At 37.4% G+C, this 26,147-nt stretch overlaps 1 protein-coding gene and 1 pseudogene across 1 annotated transcript in view; one reads left to right on the top strand and one right to left on the bottom strand.

Moving 5' to 3' along the window:
- The window catches only part of AUH (AU RNA binding methylglutaconyl-CoA hydratase), a 254,386-nt gene extending 228,517 nt beyond the window's left edge, over positions 1–25,869 (bottom strand). Inside the window, exon 1 of the mRNA XM_036739162.1 lies at positions 25,533–25,869. Coding sequence (XP_036595057.1) covers positions 25,533–25,773 — 241 coding nt within the window. The 5' untranslated portion in view covers positions 25,774–25,869. The remainder of the gene's footprint in view (positions 1–25,532) is intronic.
- On the top strand, positions 6,270–7,822 carry LOC118831723 (annotated as a pseudogene).
- Positions 25,870–26,147: the final 278 nt, after the last annotated feature.

Below are 26,147 nucleotides of genomic sequence, written 5' to 3'. Positions count from 1 at the left end.
CAAATCCACACACTGGCCTGACTGAAAATGTCACATTATTCTGTACCTCAATTCCATCACATTTCATTCAAGTAAGCATCATTCAACATCAGTCCTTTGGGCCATGTTTAGTCACTACATTGATCAGGATTAAGACTTTCAAAACTGCTTATTTTTACAATGCTGTAGTAATTGTATAAAATACTGTCCTGGATCTAATCACTTAACTCTGCATAAGTTTATATGGCATTATTTCAGGTTTCCATGAATCCCTAGAGGTTGTTAGGTGGCACAGAGGACTGAATGCTAGGCCTGGAGTTAAAAAGACTTGAGTTGAAATCTGGCCACAGAAACTTACTAGCTATGAGCAAAAGGATCTGCCTCAGTTTCCTCTGCTATAAAATGGGGATACTAACAGCCACCTCATGGGGTCATTGTAAACACTGAATGAGATCTTATTTGTAAAGGTAGTTTCTGGTACACGGTAGGTACTTAAAGATATTTATTTCCTTCTCTCATTTCTTATGGTACAAAATTATTACATCACATTCATACACCATAATTTGTTCAGCCATTCCTTAATTGATTCATTTTCAGTTTTTGGCTACAACAAAAAAAAGTGCTACTGTGGATTACTGAATCTTTGCCATATATTTCTACTTAGATTTCTGACAAACTTAACATGTCTAAAATCAAACTCATATTTGCTTCAATAGAGAGACTCCCTGTAGATGTTTCTTGGCCATGATATTGACATTCTTTCAGTCACTCAGACTCAAAACCTTAGAGTTATCTTTGATCCACATAAAGCCAATCACTACGTATTCTCAATTTTTCCTTAGTGTCTAATATATACATTCTTTTCTATCCTCAATGCCACCATCTTGTCCAGCTTATCATTTCATGAATGAACTATCATAGTTTCCATCTTTTCCAAATCATCTTCCACACTGCTACAAGATTAATTTTTCTAAAATATCTCTGCTTATATCAACACTCAAATAAAAACTCCTCCACAATAAGAAAAAAAAAACCTTTCATCAATCAGGTTAAGTCTTTCAAAATTGCTTATCTTTACAATGTTGTAGTAATAGGACAAAATATTTTCCTAAATATAATCACCTGACTCTGCATCAGTTTATACGAGTTCTCCCAGGGCTCCCTGATTCTCTAGAGGCAGTTAGGCAGTTTCCAAATATCTACAAAACAAAATGCAAAATCCTGGTATTCAAGGATTCCAAAAGGGTGGTCCAGCTTTCCCTCTTGCTCTATCATTACATGACATACCTTCCAATCTGGTCAAACTCGTCCATTCATGCTCCCTAAAGTAAACTATAATCGTCTCTCCCCCTGTACCACTATTCATATAACTTCATGACAGAAACTTGCTTCCCCTTGCTTTTCCTGAGTCTGAATTCTATCCCTTGTTTAAATTTCAGCTCAAGTACTACCTCCTCTATGAAACCCTTACTGAATCACTGAACACATATTAACTTTTCTTTGTTTGACTTTTGAAGATCTTATCACACCGGCCCCAACCTAGCTTTCCATCCCTGTTACACATTACTTCCTTTCTTGCAATCTACAATCCAGCCTTCTTGCTGCTCCTAACAACATTTCATTTCCAACATTTATGTATTTTCACTGATTAACCACTCACGCCTGAAATATGCTCCCTCCTCAACTCTAAGAATCCTTTGTTTCTCTTCCCTCACAATTTTTATTTGCAATTTTTCCAAACCTCGGTAACAAGGAGTTAGTGCAAGCAGTACATGAACCTAAATGTGCACTGCATAAATAAGCAAACATACCTTCTGCAGACTGAATACACACACACATACATAGATAAGTTTGTATGCACATATTATATATTTTTTCAAAAATATACAAATGCTATTATACTTGCTAAAATAACAAACGCTTAAGATACCAGATTTATGTTAACTTTTTGTCATTTACATGCTCAATCTATAGTTTTGGTAGGAATGGTAGTGATATTGATAGTAACTAACATTTACTTAGCATTTTAAAGTTTACAAAGAATTTCACATTATCTTATTTGAATCTAAACCCAGAGGTAGGTACTGCAGGAAATTATTCCTTTTTACAGACAGGGAAACTGAGTTCCAAATTATTCCCAAGGTGCCTCAGCTAAGAGGCAGGATGTAGAAGTCTTCCTGATTCCAAATCCGGCACTCTATCTACTATGTTGCTTTTCTAATAAGTAGTACAACTTACATCATATTAGGGATCTGGGATAAACTTTCATTAAAAAGAGATCCTCATATTCAAAAATGTTGGAAACACTTATCTATACCACACATTGGCACTTACTGATATTTTACGTATATCTTTTCCAGTTAGAGCATATGTTCCTTTGGGACAGAATATTCCCACACACCACACTGTAGGAACTCAATAGGAGAGTTTAGTAAGCTAAATATATTCTCTTCACTCTTTTTATACTTCTTTAATTGATTATAGTTTAAAATTGGCTGTGAAATGCATTAAGAAAACTAGTATCCCACTAATTTCTATCACAGGAGATTCGTGCCTCACTGGGAAAAATGTTACTCCTCAAATATGATAAAACTCACACTTAGAATTCACAGAAAATACACAAATAGACCAGTCACGGTTGATAAATTATTAATTAGCACAGCATGTTACAGTGAAAATAACAACGTACTAGTTTAAAACCTGGGTTCTAATCCTGGCTCTCTCATCTACAAGAAATCTTTATAACAGTTTTTTATACAGGCATCTAAGGGCTTGCTTAATGAGGGATTTCGTGAGGAATAGGCTTTCAACAATGAATCACATCTTTATCATTTTATAAATGATGTAGAAAGATGTAGAAAATATAAAACAAGAAAGAAAATAATCAACGAGCATTTACTAAGTGTCTACAAAATCAGGAACTAGGCACTGGGGATACAAAGACAAAAATAAAACAGTCCCTAACCTCATGGGGCTTAACATTCCATTAGGACAGATAATATGGACATAAATTAGTGATTACAAGAAAAAAAAAGTCTTTTATTTCATAAAGAATCAATTTGCATGCTCTTTTTCAATAAGGTGTCTCCTCTAAGCCAAAATGATTTTAAAAAATTATTCAAGATTCCATAGACACAACAAAACTAAATCTGTACCACAACTATGAACAAAATGCAAGCTCTATTATCTGCCAAAGATATTTACTATCATGATGGAAGAGACAAGAGCACAGAAACCAAGTTGAAGAGGGATTCTCTGTGGATGGTAAGGTCCTACAGATGCTCCTAAGCATAAGTAGGTATATGTAAGAATAAGTATGCATAAGTAAGAATGATATCACATTGATTGGATTACATGTAGTAACACTGCAGAAATTCCTGGAAAAGATCTGTAACTATTCAAACGAATTTGACATGGCAATCCATACACAACATACCAAGTTAATGAAAAATATCCACTACTTACATTTCAACAGGCATTTTGATGAATAAACTACAGAATATGTTCCTTGGTATAAATATCCGAAACAGGTCAGAATAACATCATGTTGGGCACAATGTTAACTAGAAAAGGAGAATGGACGGAATTATCTCTGGGGCGTGTCAAAGCTCTTTTAGGTTGGCCCAAAGCTTACCATGAAAGCAAAAGTTTATTTTTTAAAATATTTGACCAATGTTGCTATAGAGCAAGCAAGACATGGAATAAAAACTGTGTCCTACAAATTAAAAATGAGCATCATGAGTATCACACAGAGGGGAATGGAGAGGCACACAGTGGACACAAACAGCCTGCAACAAATAATCAATGAACTTCTGGTTTAGATGGAGATATGAAAGGTTACTTTATCTAAATAAGCAAACATACCTCCTGCAGACAGCATGCATACACAGAGACACAGACACACAGACACACACACACACACACACACACACGTGTATATATGTTATCATATATTTTTCACATGTATATAGATACTATTATACTTACTAAAATAATAAATGGTTAAAGTATTATTGGATTTCTGATAACTTTTTCTCATTTACGTGCTCAATATACAGGTATGGATAGTAGTAGTAATGGTGTGGTGGTCCTTTTGTAGTCCTTGTAGCCAAGCTTTTTCCCCCAATGAGGTTCTGCTTGTTGTTGCTGTTAGCTTATACTTCCGCACACAGAAAAATACTACTACAATAGTGGTCAGAGCACAGGCATCAAGAGATTTAAAATGAAACTATAATTGATTTTGGAGGTCTAGAGGAAAAAAACCAAATGAAGAATGAATAGACTGGTGATGAATAGATGAAGAACTGATAAACAATTTGTGGTACATTAACTTTTTTTTTTGGACAGGAATGTAATGGAATCTTACTGTGGTGTAAGAAATCGTTTATCCATTCTTTAACCAATGGACATCTATTTTGATTCCAACTCTTTTATATTGTTGTAACATTTTGGTTTTCATTGTTTCATCAATGCCCTCACTGGGAAATAAGCCTAGTAATGGAATCTCTGGGTCAAAGGATATTTTAGTTATTTTGTGTGCCTATTTCCTAAATGCTTCCCAAAATACATATACTATTTAAAACTACACCATGTAGCAATGCAGTAATAGCTTCCTAGCTTCCCTGACAACTAGCACTTTTAAGATTTGAGAAGATTTTTCACAAACAGCTCATTTGATCTCATTATCTAATCTGTTCCACTGATCTACTTGTTTTTTAAACAATATCAAATCATCTTGTCAACTGATAGTACAGTCTGAGGCCTATTTCCTCTTTGCAGCTATCTCTTTTTATTCTTTCCCTTGATATTCTACATCTTTTGCTTTCCCAAATGAATTTTATCAAGTTCTATAAAGTATACCTTCTGATAATCTGATTAGCATAGCATAAAAAGTATAAATTATCTTTGGCGCAATTATTATTTTTATTGTATTGACATGATTCAGCCTTGTGTACTTAATATTCCAGCTATTTAACTTGTTCCTTTCTTTAAGGAGCCTTTGTAATTAAATCTCTACAAGTACTTTATGTGCTTTGATAGATTAACCCCACTCCTCTCAAAAAGATCTCATGCATTTTGTAATTATTTGAAATCAATTTCTTTTTGTACTTCTGATTATTGGATTTTTTATTATGTAGAAGTGAAGTTGATTTTGTGGATTTTGTAGCCTGCCTCTTTGGTTAAAAAGTTAATGTCTCAATTCGCATTTTTGTTGATTCCCCAGGATTTTCTAAGTAAATCATCAGCAAATAGAATAGTTTGCCTATCTTTATGCCTTAATATTTTTCTATTTTCTAATTATTATTGCTGGCAATTCTAGATGTATATCATAAAACTGATGATTTATTCTGTTATTTACAGGAAAAGCTTCTAGTGGATCTCCATCTGACACTTGCTTTTAGATACTTTTAAAGATGTATTAAATGGACCCTCTATGTATGTCAGTGTTTGTGGGGATTTTAGCATAAATTAGTGTTGTACTTGGACAAATTTTTCTGCATCTATTAAGATAATCGTATGGACTGAATTAACTACTTTCCTAATATTGATCCTTTGTTGCATCCCTGATATAAATACAACTTTGTCATGATGACTAATTTCTTCAAAGAGCTGTAGTTTGGGGCATTTTGACTGGTTATGATTGTACATGTATAACCTATATCAGACTGCATGCCGTCTTGGGGAAGTAGGGAAGCAAAGGAAGGAGAAAAAAATTTGGAACTCGAAATCTTATAAAACTGAATGTTGAAAACTATCTTTACAAGTAAATGGAAAAAATAAAATACTATTAAGTGAGAATAAAATTTAATTTGTTATCAGTAATGTTATTCTGTGTTATTCTTTCGTGCTTTATCCTTCCCAGATTAGGATTATATTGCACACATAAAGAGTCTGGCAAAGTGCTTCCTTTCTCAGTATTTTAGTTTTACACAGTATCAGTACTGAGTTCTTTACAAATTTAAAGAATTTTCCTATGAATCCAAAAAGACCAGGAGTTATTCCCCCAACCATTTCCTCAGCTCCGCTAAACTGGCAGTTCCTTTGCAATTCTATTTCCTCTTCTGAGATTTTGTTACTTAAGAGTGCTATTTGGTATTTTGTTAGTTTGGGAATTTTAAATATATAAGCTCTGTTTCTTTGTATTTTTAGGTTTGTTTTTTTAGCATACTCAGTTCTGGAAATTATTTCAATTTCCTAAGATGTTGTTATTTCACCTTCTTAACTTATTGTTTTATGTATTTGATTTTCTGCCTTCTTATTAATCTTATTAATTAGATGGTCTGGTGCGCGGACATGTCCTCCAACGAGTACACTCAGCAGGCTACACAAAGCTATGGGACTTATCCTACCCAGCCTGGACAAGGCTGTTCCCAAGAGAGCAGTCAACCCTATGACCAACAGAGCTACGATGGTTATGGCCAATCAGCTGATACCTCAGGCTATGGTCAGAGCAGCTATGGCTCCTCCTACGGACAAACACAACACAGGCTACGGTACTCAGTCAGCTCCCCAAGGATATGGTTCAGCCAGTGGCTATGGCAGCAGCCAGGGTTCCCAACGTTCTTATTGTCAGCAATCATCCTATCCTGGCTACAGCCAGCAGCCAGCCCCTAGCAGCACTTCAGGGAGCTATGGTAGTAGCTCCCAGAGCAGTAGCTATGGGCAGGCCCAGAGTTGGGGCTATGTCAGCAGTCTGGCTATGGTGGACAACAAAGCTCCTATGGACAGCAACAAAGCTCCTACAATCCCCCTCAGGGATATGACCAGCAGAACCAGTATAAGAGCAGCAGTGGGGGCGGTGGACGGTGTGGTGGAGGTAGCTATGGCCAAGATCAGTCATCTGAGTGGAAGTGGTGGCTATGGCAACCAGGACCAGAGTGGAGGCGGTAGCAGCAGCAGCTATGGGGGTGGCCAGCAGGACCAAGGGAGAAGAGGACGGGGTGGCGGTGGTGGCAGTGGCAGCAGCGGTGGTGGCGGTGGCTACAACTGTAGCAGTGGTGGCTATGAGCCCAGAGGTCATGGAGGTGGCCGTGGAGGCAGAGGTGGCATGGGCGGAAGTGACCGTGGTAGCTTTAATAAATTTGGTGGACCCAGGGACCAAGGATCAGGCCGTGACTCTGAATAGGATAATTCCGATAATAATACCATCTTCGTCCGAGTCTTGGGTGAGAATATTACCATTGAGTCTGTGGCAGATTACTTCAAGCAAATTGGCATTATTAAGACTAATAAGAAGACAGGGCAGCCTATGGTCAACTTGTATACAGACAGAAAGACAGGAAAGCTGAAAGGAGAGGCTACAGTATCATTTGATGATCCCCCTTCTGCCAAGGCAGCCATTGATTGGTTTGATGGCAAAGATTTTTCCAGAAATCCCATTAAAGTCTCCTTTGCTACATGAAGGGCAGATTTTAACAGAGGAGGTGGCAATGGCCATGGTGGCCATGGGCATGGAGGACCCATGGGCCATGGAGGCTTTGGAGGTGGTGGCAGTGGTGGTGGTAGCCGAGGAGGATTCCCTAGTGGAGGGGGTGGCGGTGGAGGCCAGCAGAGAGCTGGAGACTGGAAGTGGCCTAATCCCATATGTGAGAATAACCAGTGTAAGGCACCTAAACCTGATGGACCTGGAGGGGGCCTGGGAGGCTCTCATATGGGGGGTACTTTTGGAAATGATCGGAGAGGTGACAGAGGTGGTTATGACCGTGGAGGGTACCGAGGCAGAGGCAGGGACTGTGGGGGATTCCGAGGGGACCAGGGTAGAGGGGACAGAGGTGGCTTTGGACCTGGCAAGATGGACTCAAAGGATGAACACAGACAAGACACAGGGGAGAGGCCGTATTAGCCTGGCTCAGGCATCTCTGCACCATCTTTTCTCCCAGACCCTACTGTTGGTCCCTTTATTTTGTAACCTTCCTACCCAGTTCCCTCTCCTTGTTTTGTGTCAGACTTTGTAATTATAACCACGCCCCCAGCTCTCATTAAACACCATTGTTTTAGTTAAAAAAAAAATTAGATGGTCTGAAGTTCATTAATTCTGTTAGTCTTCATAAAACCCACTCTGAGTTTTATCATTTCTATTGTCTTTTTGGTTTCCAGGTTATCTATTTTTCCTCTAATTTTCACTCTGTTAGATTTTAGGTTTATTTTGGAACTACTGTTGGCTTTCTATTTTTTTACGTTCTTTTACTTCACTCTCTCTTTTTCTACTTTGTTAATGTATGTTTTAAGGATACAGTTTATCCCCAGAAGAATGCTGTAGCAGTATCCCAAAAGTTTTGGCATGTTGTTTCATCATTATTATTTTTTCACATTGTTCCTATGGTTTGTTTTGACCTACTCATTATTTAGGATCATACTGTTAGGAATCCATTTAAGCCTGTGTCTTTTGTTTGTGAATCCTGAACTGACCACTATTTTTATTGAGTTTATGGTCTATAAAAGAAATATTTAATATTTACCCTTTTTAAAAATTTATTTGCAAAATCTCTGTTCCCTAATACATGGTCAATTTTGGTAAACATTTCACATGCCGCTGAAAAATTCTTTAAGATGCCCTAAGTCTTTTAACTCAAGTTCCTGTAGCAATCTGTTCATATATTTTTTGATTTTTTTTATTTGTCTATAACTAAGTACACTAAAGTCTACTGATATAATTGTTCTACCATCTGATATAACTAATCTTTCCTTTATGAACTAATGTGCTAAGGTATTTTGAGCACGTGAGCTTTAAACTGATGTTCATTTGTTGCCTACAGTTACTTTCAGCATAATGTGGTTTCCTTTTTTTAATCACTTTTTATGTTGTGCATTTTTGTTTTTTCTCTGATCATGATCACAACTCCTCCTTTTTTGGATTTACCTCACATAAATTTTGTTCCGGCTCCTCATTTTTGCTGTGTATGGCTTTCCTTTTTATTGTGTTTCTTGTAAGCAACAGATTGTGAGGCTTTGATTTCTTATCCAATCTGCCACTCTCTTTTGTTTCACTGATTGTTTAGCCTATTCACATTTAGAGTTATGAGAATTGGTTTATATTTTCCTCCATTTGTCGTTAACTTTTTTTCCTGATTTAGATTTTTTTGGTTGTTCTCTTCCTCTGTAAAGATGCTTTCTTCAATTATTTTTATTTATTCTACTTAAAAGCAACTCTTCACAGGCTCCTCCCCTCACTTTCAAGCTTCTCCCTCCCATTTTTCAATTGTTTCCTCTAGTCTAGAAGTTCTACTTATTCATTCTTTTTTCTTTCTGTTTCTATCTGCTTATGCCTTCTCTTATATTAACATCAAGTAAGCGGTCAAGCAAAATGTCCGTTCTTCTCTCCTTCAACTCTTTTTGTGAGGGCTTTTTTGTCCTTTTTCTGCACCTTCTTCTAGAATTTCTTTCCTTCATTCTCTTTATTAATTCATTTTCCTTTCTGATTTATGATCTTTATACTTATTTATTCCTTCTTTATCTCTGTATGCCTCATGTAAGGTACTGCTATCTTTTAAATCTTGGACCCCTACACTACCCACCCTTTTTTTTCTATGTTGTCTTGGAACTCTCATTTCCTACAGGAATTAGAGAAGATATTGCCTTGTAGTAGAAATGTTCACATGTCCCGGATTATGTGGTTTACTTCCCTTTACTTATTTTCTTTACTGTGTGCCATGAAATCTCCTCTCAGGCTCCATGCCCTTCTACCTTCCTGTCAGTTGCCCCGGGAGTTGTTTGTTATCACCCATCCCCTGAGGGTGTCCATGGAAACACTACCTCTCTCAAAGGTAATGGTTTCTCTATGTATCTAATTCCTGTAAATTATACCCATTGTAAGGTCTTCCTCTACCAAGACAAAATATCTGTCACCTATGGTTTTATACAGCATCTCTGTCCCCCCACTGCTTTTCACTTGGACCCCACCACCACCAATTAACTGAGATTTGCCCCTTTCTTTCCCTTTGTTTCAATTACTCACTCCACCACCTCACCCACTCTCCTTTAGATTCTCTTTTGCCTTAGAAACTAAAGGAGTTATTTTCCCCCTCATTGTTTACCATTACCTTGATTGGGGTATACCATTACCTTCTGTTTTCTTCCTCTCCTTTCTTCTTTTATGGGCCCTCCTACTCTGCAGTTCAATCCTCTCAAAAAACATTGACCCACCTGTTTGTAGGGTCTTGGGAGTTTTAGTCCACAGGATTGCAGGCCTAATCTTCCACTTTCACTTGTCTTCTGCTTTCACCCTTTTCTTCTTGTTTACTTTTAGACAAAAATCTATCAGTGGTCCCTCTTGATATTTTTTGGTGGCTTCTGTAGGTGTGGTTTGGAACCCCATAGGTATCTTTCTCTTCCTAGTTTAGTTTTTTTTCCCCTTTCCTTCATACTGAAAGTTCTTTCACCAAGTCACATCCACAATTTGTTAAGTATCATTGGAATGGCTAAATTTAACCACTGTGTGTCTAGGAATCTGTACCATGTTGCTTCTCCTGTAATTTGTGGACTCTTTTCGATTAGCATTTTGTTTTTTGCTCAGAAATTCTTAGACGTTTTCTCACATTATTTGCTACATTACGATGTTCAGGTTTTTTGACTTGTCAGCTTTTTTTGGGTAAGTTCTCTCTACATATTCTACCTCTTTGAGATCATTATGTTTTCTCTGTATAGAGATGATTTGACCTAACAAAACTGCTTTTCCCTTCTATTTTTTCAGATTATTCTTTATTTGTCTTTGTTCTCCCAGTCAATTGTTCTCCCTTGTTTATTTGGTAAGACTCACCACTGTGGATTCACATTTTCTATTCTGCCAATTATTTCTGTTGCATAGACCAATAAATTCTGCTTCCACGATTCTTATTTCTCCCTTGGACTATCTGGAAACATTCTGCTGTGGTTCCAAACTCTCTTGGGAATCCACAAAGTCCCCCATTTCATCAGGTGTTGATTCATTTTACTTTGTCTTGCAATATCTGTTCAGAAATGTTTGGACTAATTTAGGTGTACTAGAGTACATATTCCCTTCCTTGTTGGTTTATCTGCTGTTGCTCAAGTTTTTAAACTATTTTCTTCCCCATGAAATCTTATATTATTTCAATCTTTTTTCTTTATATTTTCCTTCTGCTCACTTTCAGAGCCCTTCCCCTTTCACAGTGGATCCCTGGAGAGTTGGATTTCATAACTCTCTCAGTCCCTTCTCAGGCTAAGAAATTCACTTTTTTGCTGGCGTCAGTTTGTCCCCCAAGTGACTACTGGGGATGTGGAAGGGAAGGAGGGACAAAAAAGTCTTAGCTGGATGCTATTCTCTTTTCTTTAAGGCCTAATGGACACACACATACACACACATGCATATCCCACACAGGCTCTACCCCATTTTACTCTGATCCTTAAGTTTTCTGGCTGAGCGCTGCTGTAATACAGCATGCATGATACCACCTTAGGAAGAGCAAGGTTCTATTTTACTATAGTTCAATCTCCTCTTCAGGAGTTGGATGATAGAGGAGGGACCCAAGTTGAGTTCTGCTGCTTCCTGCCATAAAATAGTGATGTAAAGATAGGGGCAGCTACATTTAAGTTTATGTCATGACAATTCTTATTTTAGCGGGGTTGGAGATAAATCATGAGAATCAAAGAAAATGTCTGCATCTTGTTGATCACACAACCTGGAGGCTCTTTCAACACCTTATTTTAAAAAAAACCTGAGATGACAAAAAAAGCAAGAAGCAGTTAACCCTACAATCAATTAATCAATGATCTAAGAAGAGTGCCAAGTCAAGTAGTGATCATGAAATCCAATGAGAAACACAGAGTCACTTTTCCAGCCCAAGAAGCAGGGAACATGAGCCAGCCCAGAGTTATAGCTCTTTAATCCCAGAGATCAGTTGCAGATATAGCACAAACTTAGGAGACGACAGCACCTAGAGCACACCTGTAGAAGTATGCCTTCCAGGGCAAGGTATCCCTGCAGACCCACTAGGGACTGAACCTGACTGTACAGAAACAGAAACGGGAGCTAGCTTGTAGTGGTATAGCTTGAGCCTAGTATGAAGAACTAGTGCAGACTTCAGAGGGGCCCTGAAGCTATAGTCCAAGTAAAGCAATCCATCTAAAGGAGCTAAAAGACCTAGACTGAGGTGATATATTGGTCAAGGACCAGTAACAGAAGCAAGTAGAAGCTGAGTGAGATGGACACTAGAACAGATTCTCAAATTTAATGTCCAGCTCAGAGGCCTACAGTTGAGTAACCAGGACTAGAAGCTCTATTTAGAGGATAAGCCATAAGTTCAGTCCCCCTGAACATGAAGAGCACGTCAGACAGCAGACAGGGGCTGGTGCTAGCAGCCCCAAACCATAGTCAATCCTAAAGTTGTGACATACAGAACCAAAAACAGGGTCTGGAGCTTGCAAAAGTAAACAACAGGGGGCACTGTAGGCAGGGCTCTAAATCCAACACCCTAATCTATAAAGGTGCTGGCTTTAGGGCCTTGCCTACAATAGCTGCAACAAAAATTCTTCTAGATCAGATAGCTTTTCCTGTTCTGGAATTTGCAGGTCCCCATCCTGAGCTGCCTGAGATCCTTTATGAACATAACACTACATACATCTCGAGAAAGCAGCAGCAAGACCCAAGGAAATACAAAATAGGGACCAAACAAGTTGCCTCTACAAAGCCTTTCTGTAATATAAAACCCCTATTTAGTAAGGCTGGAAGAATAGTAAACAATAAAACAAAAACAAAACAAAAACCCATCCTAAAGAGCTATTACAGGGTCAGGGATGCTCAATACACAAACTGAGAAGAAATAAAATAATTCCAAAAGACAACAAATATTCAAAGAAAAACTCACCTGGCCACAAGGTCCATTACAAATACCCAAAGAAATTAAGTAAGAGTTAAAAATGATCTTACAAGTAGAATGAGAGTCAGTCAATAAGTATTTATTAGCCACCCATGATGTACCAGGCACTATGCTATGCAAAGAAAGGCAAAAAACAGTCCCTGCTCTCAAGAAGTTTACAATCTAATGGGAGAGGACAGCATGCAAACAAATATGAACAATGCACAGGATAAACAGAAAATAATCAACAGGGGAAGCATACAATTAAGACAGGCTGGGAAACACTGGAAAGTGGGATTTTAGCAGTTTTTATCAGATAGTGAATTCTTAACACAATAGCTGGAGTCTTTGGGTTTACTAAACACCATACTGGTAGGTTCTTTTCTTTCTATTTGCTGTGTACCTAATAGGTTCCACTGATTGACATCTCTTCTTTTTAACCAGTATCATATTATTTTGAAAATTACTGCTTTGTAAGGCTCTTGGCCTTACTTTAATTTTTTGTTGTTGTTATCTCATGGTATCATACATTACTTTTTGTGTCTTCTAATTTTCTAAGTCTGATACTTAAGTAAGGATTTGTATCTCCTGTGACACTAGGCTCCTTACTATTCCCCAAACAATCCACTCTATCTTTTGGTTCTAGGCATTTTCTCTGGCATGGAGACCTTTCTCATCTCCTCCTGACCAACCTTTCTTGGATCCTTTTTCTTCTCTAGGTTTTCACAGCACAGCTCTTGTTCTTCTCAGCTTCCTTTGCTGGATCATCATTCATATTCCATTTCCTAAATATGGTACATCCCAAGATTCTGTCTTGAGGCCTCTCTCTTCTTTCTACATACTCTTTCAATGAACTCACTATCTCTATGCTGATGACTACCAGAGCTTTGTGACCATGCCTAGAGTCTCTAAGTACCAGTCCTACATTATGAATAGTCTATTGGATGTGAAAACGGATGGCCCCTAGACATCTCAACTTCAGTATGTCCAAAATAAACTTATTACCTTTCCCTAAAAACTCATCCCTCTTTTGAATTTCCCTTCTGCCATTACAGGCACCAGTATCCTTCCCAGGTTTAGTCTCTGAGTCATGCTCAACAACTCATTATTTATCATCCAATCAGTTGCCAAATCTTAAATATTATCCTCCCACAATATCACTCACTTTCACCCTGTTCTTTCCATTCACTTGGCTACCACTGTATCTCATCCCCTTATTACTTGGACAACTGAAATAGCCTATCTGATTTCCCTATCTTGTCTCTCCCCCCGACAATCCCTCTACAACAGCTGCATTAGTTATATTCCTAAAGCAAAAATACGACCATGTCACAGCCCCATATTACTTCTAGGATCAGTTTTTTTTAAATTGCTGTTTGGCATTTAAGTTCTTCACAATCTGGCTTCAACTTACCTTTCCACCTTTCCAGGCACATTGTGCATTCACCTACTCTTCCACTAAGCTAACCTGGCCTTCTTGCCATGCCTAGTTGTATTATTAATGTATTGAATACACTGTTAATGTATTGTTAATGCAATGGGAAGATCTTTCCCATCCATTACCTGCTTGAGTCACATGGAAGTCTGAGTCACATGAGCCTGTGGTGGGAAGCGCTTGCTCAATGGGTGGAGCATGAGGGGGTAGAGCAAGAAGGGTGGAGCAGAGCTGAGGGGCAGCAAGACAGAGTAGTCAGAGCTGGGGGAGAGACAAAGAGCAGCAGCTTGTGAGAGCAAGAGAGGGAGTGATTTTGCCTTTGTGGGAAGGCCCTAACAGAGAGAGGCTTGAGGATGTAGGTGACCCCTGCATTGCTAAAGAGTATAAATTTCTTTGTTGCTATGATGGATTTGGCTTTCTGGTGTTTCAATAAATGTTTTGGTTCTGTCTTCCATATGGAGAGTCTACTATATTCTGTGATTCAGAACTACACCAACATATTCATAGCCACCGTAGGCACTGTATCACATTGGCGCTACACTCATACAGGACACTGCAGTTTGTCCTCCAAACCTACAATATACTCCCTTATCTCTGCATTCCAGAATCCTTAGCTATCTTCAAAGTTCAGTTCCTTTCCTGAAGCCTAAGTCTCACCTTCCAGCTCTGATTCCCTATTAAAAAAAATTTACCTTGTATTTGGTGTATATTTATTTTGAATATACTATGGTTTCTTTTCTCAAGAGAATATAAGCTACTGAGAGCAGGGAAGATTTAATTTTTGTCTTTCTATCCCTAGCACTTAGCAAAGTACCTGGCTGATTAACTGATGTTAAACAAGTAACCAACTAGCATCTACTTGAAAAATCTCCAATAATGGCGAAAACATAGAAACCCATTCTAATTACTGGTAGATCTAATTGTTAGGAAATTTACCCCTAATGCATCAAACCAAAATGTACCTTCTCCCTGTAACTTCTATGCCTTATTTCTTAGTTCTATCTTCCTGAACCAAGCAAATAAAGAATCCATCTTCCAAATAACAATCTGTCAAATATATGAAGACGGCTAGCATGTCTCCCCAATTTCCAATTCATTCATGGCTTCAAGTCTGAGGAGATGAAAAACAAAAAACAAAAAAATAACATGATTAAAACCATGAATAGAATTCATAAAAATTCTCAAATAAACATGTAAATGAAAAACAACTCTAAGATCCCACCATATGCTCATTAAATTGCTACAGATTGTTAAAAAATTATCAAATTCAATGATTCAGTGCTGGCAGAGCTATGGAAAAATAGGACCATTGATGATGGCACTGGAGTCTTTCTCATCACTGTTTCTTGGGTCTCCTCCTATCTGTCTGACTATTCACTCTCATTCCACTTTGCTGGAACATTGTTCTCCAGTCCTAACCTCCCCTAAATTCTAACAATGCCCTGCCAACTTCCTGCTGAATATGTTCACCTGGATGCCCCTAAAGCACCTCAAACTTAACATATTCAAAATAAAAAATCATTATATTTTCCAAAAAAGTGTCAATCTTCCTTTATACTTTCTTAGTTTTGTTGATATCACTTTCTTTCTAAGTCACCACGATCCAAAATCAAGAAGTCACCTTGACTCTTCCCTCTCACTCAAATAATTCTATCTCCTAAACACCTCTCAATTCTATCCCCCTTCTAACTCAACGAGCTTATAACCTAATTCAGGTTTTTATCACTTCCTGTTTTTCATGCTTCCAGTTTCTTTCCTCCACAATCCATGCTCCACACAGCTACCAATATTCTGAAAATTCAGATCTGATCATGTTACTCCCCTACTCAAAAAATTTTCAGTGGCTATTGTCTTTAAAAGTATAAAATGTTTATCAACAAAGTCCAGAAGCAAGAGATAGAGAAATTCCATTTAAAATAACTGTAGACAATACAAAATACTTGGGAGTCTACCTGCCAAGACAAATCCAGGAACTGTATGAACAAAACTATAAAACACTTTCTCGCAAATAAAATCAGATCTAAAAAATTAGAAAAATATTAATTCCTCATGGGTAAGCCAAGCCAATATAAGAAAAATGACAATTCTACCTAAATTAATACATTTATTTGATGTTGTACCAATCAAACTATCTAAAAATTATTTTATAGAACTAGAAAAAATAACAAAATTCATCTGGAAGAACAAAAACTAAAGGACAACAAGGGAATCAATGGGTTAAAAATGCAAAAGAAGGAGGTCTAGCCATACCAGATCTCAAACTGTATTATAAAGTGGTAATTATTAAAACAATCTGGTACTGGCTAAGAAATAGAGTAGTAAATCAGTGGAATAGATTAGGCACAAATTATAGTACATAATATAGTAAATGACAATAGTGATCTAGTATATGATAAACCCAAAGATCCAAGCTTTTGATGAAAACTGCTGGGAAAACCGGAAAAAATATGGCATAGACCAACATCTCATACCACATACCAAGATAAGATCAAAATGGGTACATGATTTACACATAAAGAGTGATACCATAAGCAAATTAAAGAGAGCATGGAATAGTTTATCTGTCAGATTTATAGATAAGGGAAGAATTTAGCACCAAAGAAGATACAGAGAGCATTACAAAATGTGAAATTTTGGAATTATAAATTAAAAAAATAAATTTTGATTATATAAAATGATTTTGCACAAACAAAACCAATGAAACCAAAATTACTGTAGAAGGAAAGCAGAAAACAGGGAAATTTTCTGCAACAAGTGTCTCCGATAAAGACATCATTTTTAAAACATATAGAGAACTGGGTCAAATTTATAAAAATATAAGTCATTCCCCAAATGATAAATGCAGACTGGTCAAAGAAATGGTCAAAGAATATGAACAGGCAGTTTTCAGACAAAGAAATCAAAGCTATCCATAGTCATATGAAAAAAATGCTCTAAATCACTACTGATCAGAGAAATACAAATATAAAAAAAACTCTGAGGTAGCACCTTCAGATATACCTATCAGAGTGGCTAATGTGACAAAAAAGGAACTGCTGAATGATGGAGGGGATGTGGGAAAACTGGGACACTAATGCACTGTTGGTGGAGTTGTGAACTGATCCAAACTATTATGGAGAGCAACCTGAACTATGCAAAGGGCTATAAAACTGGGCATACCCTTTGATCCAGAATCAGCAATATCACTACTAGGTCTATATCCCAAAGACATACAAAAAAGGGGAAAGGGATCTATTTGTACAAAAAGGTTTATAGCAGCTCTTTTTGTACTGGCTAAGAATTGGAAATCAAAGGGATGTCCATCAATTGAGGAATAGCTAAATAAGCTGTGGCATATGATTCTGAAAGAATATTATTGTGCTGTAAGAAATGACAATCAGGATGATTTCAGAAAAACCTGTAATGATTTACATGAACAGATGAACAGTGAAGTGAAGGAGAACATTGTACACAGTAACAGGATTACTGTTCAATAGAGAATTGTGAATGACTTAGCTATTCTCAGCAATACAATTATCCAGGTCAATCCCAGAGGACTAATGATGCTATCTGCTTTCAGAGAAAGAACTTATTGATTGAATACAGAATAAAGCATGCTATTTTTCACTTTCTTTTGTTTTTTCTTTTATTCAAGTCTTCTTATACAAAATGACTAATATGGAAATATTTTACATAATTGCACATACATAAACAATATCGGATTGCTTACAGTCTCAGGGAGGGAGGAACAGAATTTGGAACTCAAAACTTCAAATAAAAATGTTTGAAAAAAAGCATAAAATGTTTTATTTAATCTGGCATCTAAGGCCCACCACAATATGATGATGCTCATCTCCCTGTCCAGCTTAATTTCATATTATTCCCTATTATGTAATCTCCATTCTATTACATTGGTCTACTATCTATTCCATTAGGAAACATTTCACCTCCTGCTCATTTGCCTTTTGCATCCTATGTCTTGCACCCTTATTTGCTATATCCTTCTATGTCTGGAATAGACTCCACCTCCTCTACCCGAAAGAATCTTTCTTCAAAGTGCAGCTCAGGTAATACCTTTTACATGAGGACTTTTTTTTAATCTCTACCTTCCAGTTGATAACGGCCTCTCTTTCTTGAAATTACTTTGTATTGATTAGTATATACTTTGCATTTATTTAATATATAGGGTGTACCCCTTCAGCAAAATGTTAGCTCCTTGGAGGATGCAACAGTTTCATTTTTACTTTTGTATCATAATGTAATACTATATACCTATTTCTCTATTAAAAGTTTATTGAACTGAATCTTTATACTCTCCTCCCTTGGATTACACGGCACTGTTCTCCTAATTAACTATCTGGCCACTCCTTTACTGGATCATCATCCTCCTCCTGCTTCCTAAATGTGAATGTCCGTTGAAGGCCCTATCCTGAATCCTCTTTTCTTTCTACACTCTTGATGATCTCATTTACTCCGGTACATTCAATTTTCATCTATCTCAAATTCCAATACCAGAACTCATTACCTTGTCCTCGAAACCCAACATCACCCAACTTTCTCTGTTTTTGTGGAAGGCACCACCATCCTTCCAGTCACCAAGATTCACCATCCTCTCGCCACCCCTCTACCCCAGCCAATCAATGGCAAACGTCACTGTTGCATTTTCTTACCATCTCTTAAATCATGACCCTGCTCTCCTCTCTCCAATCAGTCCTCTACAAAGGCCCAGGTCTGACGGTGTCACTCCCCTACGCAAAAAATGTCTTCCTATTGAATGAGTTCCTATTATTTCTAGAATAAAATGCAAATCCCTTAGCCTATTTCTTAAGGCTAGTCCCAATCTACTTTTCTAGATTTACATCACATTACTCCCTAAAGGGAGTAATAAACATTTAACGAATGTTGGTTAACTGATGTCATGCACTTTTGTTTCAGCCAAACTAAACTACTGTTACTACCACTCTCCCCAAATATGTATTGGGTTAGATTTTCCCTAAAAGGTGACAAAGCAGGGAGCTGACCGGACCAGGGGTAAGCTGAATCTGGGGCTGTCCGGACCCGCTTCCTGGTAGCCTCTTGCCTGTGTTGAAGTGGCTTCCTAGTCTCTTAGGGGCAAAAAAAGTTCCCACACACCACCCTTCAGATTTGGTACATTCCTAATACCAAGCATGCAACCCTGTCCTGTTGGAGAGAGAAATGACCCCTCTCCTCAAGAGCCAAACCTAAGGATCCTCTCCTTATATATTCTTGCTCTATCAGAACTAAGTAAATCTTTTCTTAACTGTTCAGAGACAAGTGCTTCATTTTGTCTAAACACAGAACCTAATAAGGCATTAAGCCCACTCATAACACTCACATAGTTTAGCCCATCCCATATGCGAATCTCAAAAAAGAGATCATTTGTTCCCTACAAATGATCATCTAAACGCTGCATTCCTTTCAACAACATATATGCTAAAATTGAAACAATACAGAAAATATTAACATGGACTCTTTCCCATGTATTAAAAATTTCTGAAGCATTTTATATTAATAAAAGTTCCCAATGAAAGGAAAAATGATTTTCCACAAGACAGTAAACTCCATTTTTTAAACAGCTGCAATTGTTAGAAGGCTCTTATTTAAATTGAGTTAAACTGTCTCCCTTTAATTTCACTTATTGATTTTAGTTCTGACATCACATAATAGTCGTGCAAATATTGTATTACTTTTTAGTAGCTATGTCACACTGTTGAGTCATGTTAAAGATGCACCCACCTAAAATTGTAAATATATTTCCTGTGAAGTTGTCTAGCTTAGCCTTCTCCAGGACTTTCATACTTTAGTATTTGTTTGTTTCAGCGATGGCATATATGCTGATTGCTTAATTCAACATAGCTAAATTCCAAGAAGTTCATCACCAGGTTGGCTACAGAATAATCTTACAACCACAGCTTATCTTAAAAATTGTGTACCTATAGAAAGGGCTTGTAACATGTTTTAAATTCAATTTCAATATGTATACCTCTATGTACAAGGTACTACATGCATCAATGAAAAGAGTACTCACATAAAAATTATATGTAACGAAGGGCCATGTAAAGATAGACTAAAATTTAATTGGAAACTAAATAATCTAATCCTAAAGAATAAGTGGGTCAAACAACAAATCATAGAAACAATCAATGACTTCATTCGAGAGAATGACAATGATGAGACAACATACTAAAACTTATGGGATGCAGTGAAAGCAGTGTTTAGGGGAAGTTTTACATCTCTGAATGCTTACATGAATAAAATACAGAAAGCGATCAATGAATTGGACATGCAACTGAAAAAGCTAGAAAAAGAACAAATTGAAAATCCCCAATTAAATACCAAATCAGAAATACTGAAAACCAAAGGAGAAATTAATAAAACTGAACTCAATTAAACTACTGAAATAAAAGAGCTGGTTTTATGAAAAAAAAAACAATAAAATTGATAAACCTTTGGTTAATTTGATTTTAAAAAAAGAAAACCAAATTACCACTATCAAAAATGAAAAGGGTGAATTTACCTCCAATGAAGAGGAAATTAAAACAATAATTAGGAATTATTTTGCCCAATTGTATGCCCACAAATTTGACAATCTTAGTGAAATAGATGAATATTTACAAAAATATAAATTGCCCAGATTAACAGAAGAGGAAGTAAAATACTTATATAACCCCATCTCATTAAAAGAAATCGAACAAGCCATCAATGAACTCCTTAGGAAAAACTCTCCAGGGCCAGATGGATTTACAAGCAAATTCTAACAGACATTTAAAGAACAATTAATTCCAATACTATATAGACTATTTGGGAAAATTGGTGAAGAAGGAGTCCTCCTAAATTCTTTTTATGACACAAATATGGTACTGATACCTAAATCAGGAAGAGCCAAAACAGAGAAAGAAAATTGTAGACCAATTTCCCTAATGAATGTAGACATGAAAATTTTAAATTAACTATCAGCAAAAAGATTATAGCAACTCATCATGAGAATAATATACTATGATCAGGTAGGATTTATACCAGGAATACAAGGCTGGTTCAATATTAGGAAAACTATCGGCATAACTGATTATATCAAGCACAAAACTAACAGAAACTATATGATTATCTCAATAGATGCAGAAAAAACTTTTGACAAAATACAACACCCATTCCTATTAAAAACACTGAAGAGTATAGGAATAAATGGAGCCTTCCTTAAAATGATAAATAGCATCTACCTAAAACCATCAGCAAGCATTATATGTAATGCTGATAAGCTGGATGCATTTCCAATAAGATCAGGGTTGTGAAACAAAGATGTCCATTATCACCACTGTTATTCAATATGGTACTAGAAATGTTAGTGTTAGCAATAGGAGAAGAAAAAGAAATTGAAGGAATTAGATGTAATAGCAAGCAAAGTGGGACTTTTCACTCTTTTTTCATTTGAAGTGCTTCTCAGGACTAAGGCAATCAAGTGCCTTTGATTGAGTCTTTGATTGAATCAAGAGTCTTTGATGACCTGCTTAAGTCACGAGAAAGCCTACATCACATGAGTTTGAGTCACATGGTTATGACACCCTCTGACCCTGAAGAAGGGTATATATACTCTGATGTTAGCATTTTGTTTTGGGGGCTCACTCATTTGAAAAGCATTCCTGTGACTTCACCAAACAAGACTCTGGGTAGCCATTAGGGAGCCCCCCCAGCTTTGAAAACCTAGATGTTGGTGCTTCTCTCTCTCTGGTAACTATGTATGTATTGCTATGGACAGACAGAAGCCCTGGCTGCTGATTTGTGTTATTTGCTCTGTTTATATAATTTCTGCTTGGGTGTTGATTTTTTCCCTGAATTAAGTGAATGATATATGTATATTTAATTAAAGTGAGATTGTAAACCCCTTAAAGTTGCTTTCCTTAGAAAAGCAGATCAAAGAACCTGTGCTAGCAGCCCTCCTGTGTGCTGGTGTTATTGGCCTTACACCTCCACAGTAGCTGCAAGCATCACTGTTATTACATTAGAATAGGCAAAGAAGAAACTAAGTTATCACTCTTCACAGATGATATGATGATAGAGAATCCTAGAGAATCAAGTAGAAAACTACTTGAAATAATAAACAACTTTAGCAAAGTTGCAGGATATAAAATAAACCCACATAAATTATCTGCCTTTCTATACATTACTAACAAAGCCCAAATGCAAGAGATAGGAAGAGAAATTCCATTTAAAGTTACTGTAGACACTATTAAATATTTGGGAGTCTACCTGCCAAAGCAAACCCAGGGACTATATGAACACAATTACAAAATACTTTTCACACAAATAAAGTCAGATCTAAATAACTGGAAAAACATCAGCTGCTCATGGGTAGCCTGAGCTAATATAATAAAAATGACAATTCTACCTAAATTAATTTATTTATTCAATGCCATATCAATCAAACTACCAAAAAATTATTTTATAGAGCTAGAAAAAATAATGTCAAAATTCATCTGGATGAACAAAAGGTCCAGTATATCAAGGGAATTAATGGAAAGAAATGCTAGGGAAGGTGGTCTAGCCATACTAGATCTTAAATTGTATTATATGGCAGCTATCATCAAAACCACCTGGTACCAGCTAAGAAATAGAGCAGCAGATCAATGGAATTGGTCACATACACAAGACACAGTAGTCAATGATTATAGCAACCTACTGTTTGATAAACCCGAAGACTCCACCTTCTGGGATAAGAATTCATTGTTTGACAAAAACTGCTGGGAAAAATGAAAAACAGTATGGCAGAAACTGGGCATAGACTAACATCTGACACCGTATACCATAATAAAGTACAAATGGTACATGATCTAGGTATAAAAGCTGATACTATAAACAAATTAGGGGAACAAGGAATAGCTTATCTGTCAGATTTATGGGGAATGGTAGAATTTATGACCAAACAAGAGATAGAGAACATTATGAAATGCAAAATGGATAATTTTGATTACATTAAATTGAAAAGTTTTTGCACAAAGCCAGTGCAACCAAGATTAGGAGGGAAGCAGAAAACTGGGAATTTTTACAACCAGTGTCTCTGATAAAGGCCTCATTTCCAAAATATATAGAGAACTGAGTCAAATTTACAAGAATACAATTCATTCCCCAATTGATGAATGGGCAAAGGATATGAACAGGCAGTTTTCAGAGAAAGAAATTAAAGCTATCTATAGTCATATGAAAAAATTCTCTAAATCACTATTGACTAGAGAGATGCAAATCAAAACAACTCTGAGCTACCACATCACACCTACCAGATTGGCTAACATGACAAAACAGGGAAATAAGAAATGGTGGAGAAAATGTGGGGAAGTTGGAACACTAATTCATTGTTGGTGGAGCTGTGAGCTGATCCAATCATTCTGGAGAGCAATTTGGAAGCCCCAAAGGGCTATAAAAATGTGCATTCCCTTTGACCCAGCAATACCACTTCAAGGGTTGTATCCCAAAGAGATCATAAAAATGAGAAAAGGTACCACATGTACAAAAATATTTATAGCAGTTTTTTTTTTTTTTTTGTGGTGGCCAAGAATTAGAAATAGGGGGGATACCCATCAACTGGAGACTGGCTGAACAAGTTGCAGTAGATGAATGTAATGGAAAACTATTGTGCTATAAGAAGTGATGAGCAGATGGACTTCAGGGAAAACCTGGAAAGACTTAAATGAACTGATGCAGAGTGAAGGGAGCAGAACCAGGAGAACATTGTATGCAGTAACAGCCACGCTGTAAGAGGACTGATTTTGATAAACTTAGCCCTTCTCAGCAATTCAAGGACCTAAAACTTTTCCAAAGGAGTCATGATGGAAAATGCCATCTACATCCAGCGAAAGAACTATGGAGTCAGAATGCAGAATGAAGCAGCCCCTTTTATGTTTTGTTTTCTTTCTCATGGTTTTTCCGTTTCTTATAATTCTTCTATGCAACATGACTAATGTGAAAATGTGTTTAATAGATGGGAATATATGCGTAGAGCACATATCGAATTGCATGCCATCTTGGGGAGCGAGGAGGGAGGGGGGACAAGAAAATTTAAAACTTATGGAAATGAATGTTGAAAACTGAAAATAAATAAATATATATTTAAAAAAGCACCCATATTCATTTACTAAGAATGTGCCATGCATTCTCAAACACAGTGAATGTAGATTTGTTTTGACTGAAACATTATTTGTTATAAAGGAAGGGATCTACTGCATCCAGAGAGTTGGTGGGTAGTAACAGAGTTGCAAGAAAAAAAAAAGATTGCAAAGAGAATCAACAAAAACATTCCAAAAACAGACAACCGTGGAAGTTAAGAAAAGGACACAGGAAAGCAGGACAGTTTTGTTACTACAATGTCAAATTAACATACACTTTAAAAAGTTTCAAATTCACATTTTCTTATATAATCCTATTTTTTGTGCTTTGTGTACTGAATATAACTGTCTGTTGGTAATTAAGTTCATAATAAAAGTTGGGTTTTTTAAGTATACACATTGATGGCATTACAGATCCTTGAAGTAATAAGTATAATATTTTACCCACGTTAAACTGAATTATATTAGCTCTGAGCTTTCACTAACACATTTCTAGATCATGATTTGATCCTTCAACAAAATAGCTAACCCTCTCAGCTCCCATAGTTTCTAAATTTGATAACTATAACATCAAGGTCTTCAAGTCACTTACAAAACGGTTGGAAACATCAAGGTTTACACAGAACCCCACTTAACTACCTTCCTCCAGGATATATATCCAAAAATCAACACGTTCTAATGAATAAAAATAACTATACTACCTGACCTACACCTCTTTCTTCCTTCAAGACTATTTTAGGGGCTTTTATCAAATTCCTTGCTGAACTCCAAACCTAATGTGTAAATCATTTTACCTAGTCTTCCAGTATAAAAATTCAACATGAATATTTCATGGCTCTGTGATTTCACCAAAAGGGAGCCTCTTCCTCCCTCAATTTAAGCAGGTCACAATCTTCATGGGGTGCTGTACTACGAAGAAGTCTTACTTGGTTATGTACCTTTAAGCGGTGGTGATTTTTCTAGGCTAGTTCACGGTCAACAGAAATACACAGTTTGTAGTCAGGTCCTAGACTCGCAAGGCAGAGCATGCATTCTACTGGCATCATCTTTAAGAACCTGGAGTCACTTCTCAGCCACAATGAGGTAAAGGAATATTCTAACTCTATCCAAGAGACAAGCTCTGTGTGGTTGTCTGTGTCCGTCTATCTGTCTCTCCCTCTCTCCCCCGCTCCCCCCTTCTCCCTTCCTCCCCCCACCCCCACCCCCCGTCACCTTTACTCTCCTCCTCCAGGTATCGGACTTTCAGCTCCTCCTCGCCTTTTGCCTCCGAACCGTAACTCCTTCTGGGGCCTGACCCAGCACTCGAGGAAGCCCAGCAGCGACGCCAGGATGCTGAACCCATTCTCTGCCCCGACCCTCCCGCCACCAAACCCTGACCCAACCGGGCCAAGTAAGCAGTCGCCAAGCGGACGCTGCAGCCCTGCAGGACCCCTAGGCCGCCGGCCGTGGCCATACTGTCTGTTTACAAGGCAGACCCCGCCCCTCTCGCCACCCTTCGCCACTCCCGGCTGCACCGCTACCCTTGGAAGCGGCGGTTCCTCCTCTGCCCCGCAGTCCCTTCCGGGTTATACTGCGGCCGGCGGATGCTGCGGGGAAGGAGCCCCGCCCATTATGATGTCACTTTCTCTACTACAACCTTCTTCTCCTGCAGCCTTGCCGCGCTGTTACCGCGTCCCTCCCGCGGCTTCAAGATACCTGCAGTGACGGAAATTTGGATGGATAAGAATTTTTTCCCTATGAGTCATTGCTATAGGACGCTCTGGTGAGGACTTACGTTACCAGGAAAGACCTTTAACTTTTCTACAACCGACAGTCTTAGTTGGCTGG

Source organism: Trichosurus vulpecula, chromosome 9, assembly GCF_011100635.1.
Source record: "Trichosurus vulpecula isolate mTriVul1 chromosome 9, mTriVul1.pri, whole genome shotgun sequence".
Taxonomy (NCBI): Eukaryota; Metazoa; Chordata; class Mammalia; order Diprotodontia; family Phalangeridae; genus Trichosurus; species Trichosurus vulpecula.
Note: the sequence above shows the minus strand (reverse complement) of the source record. Positions and strands in the feature narration are given on the sequence as shown.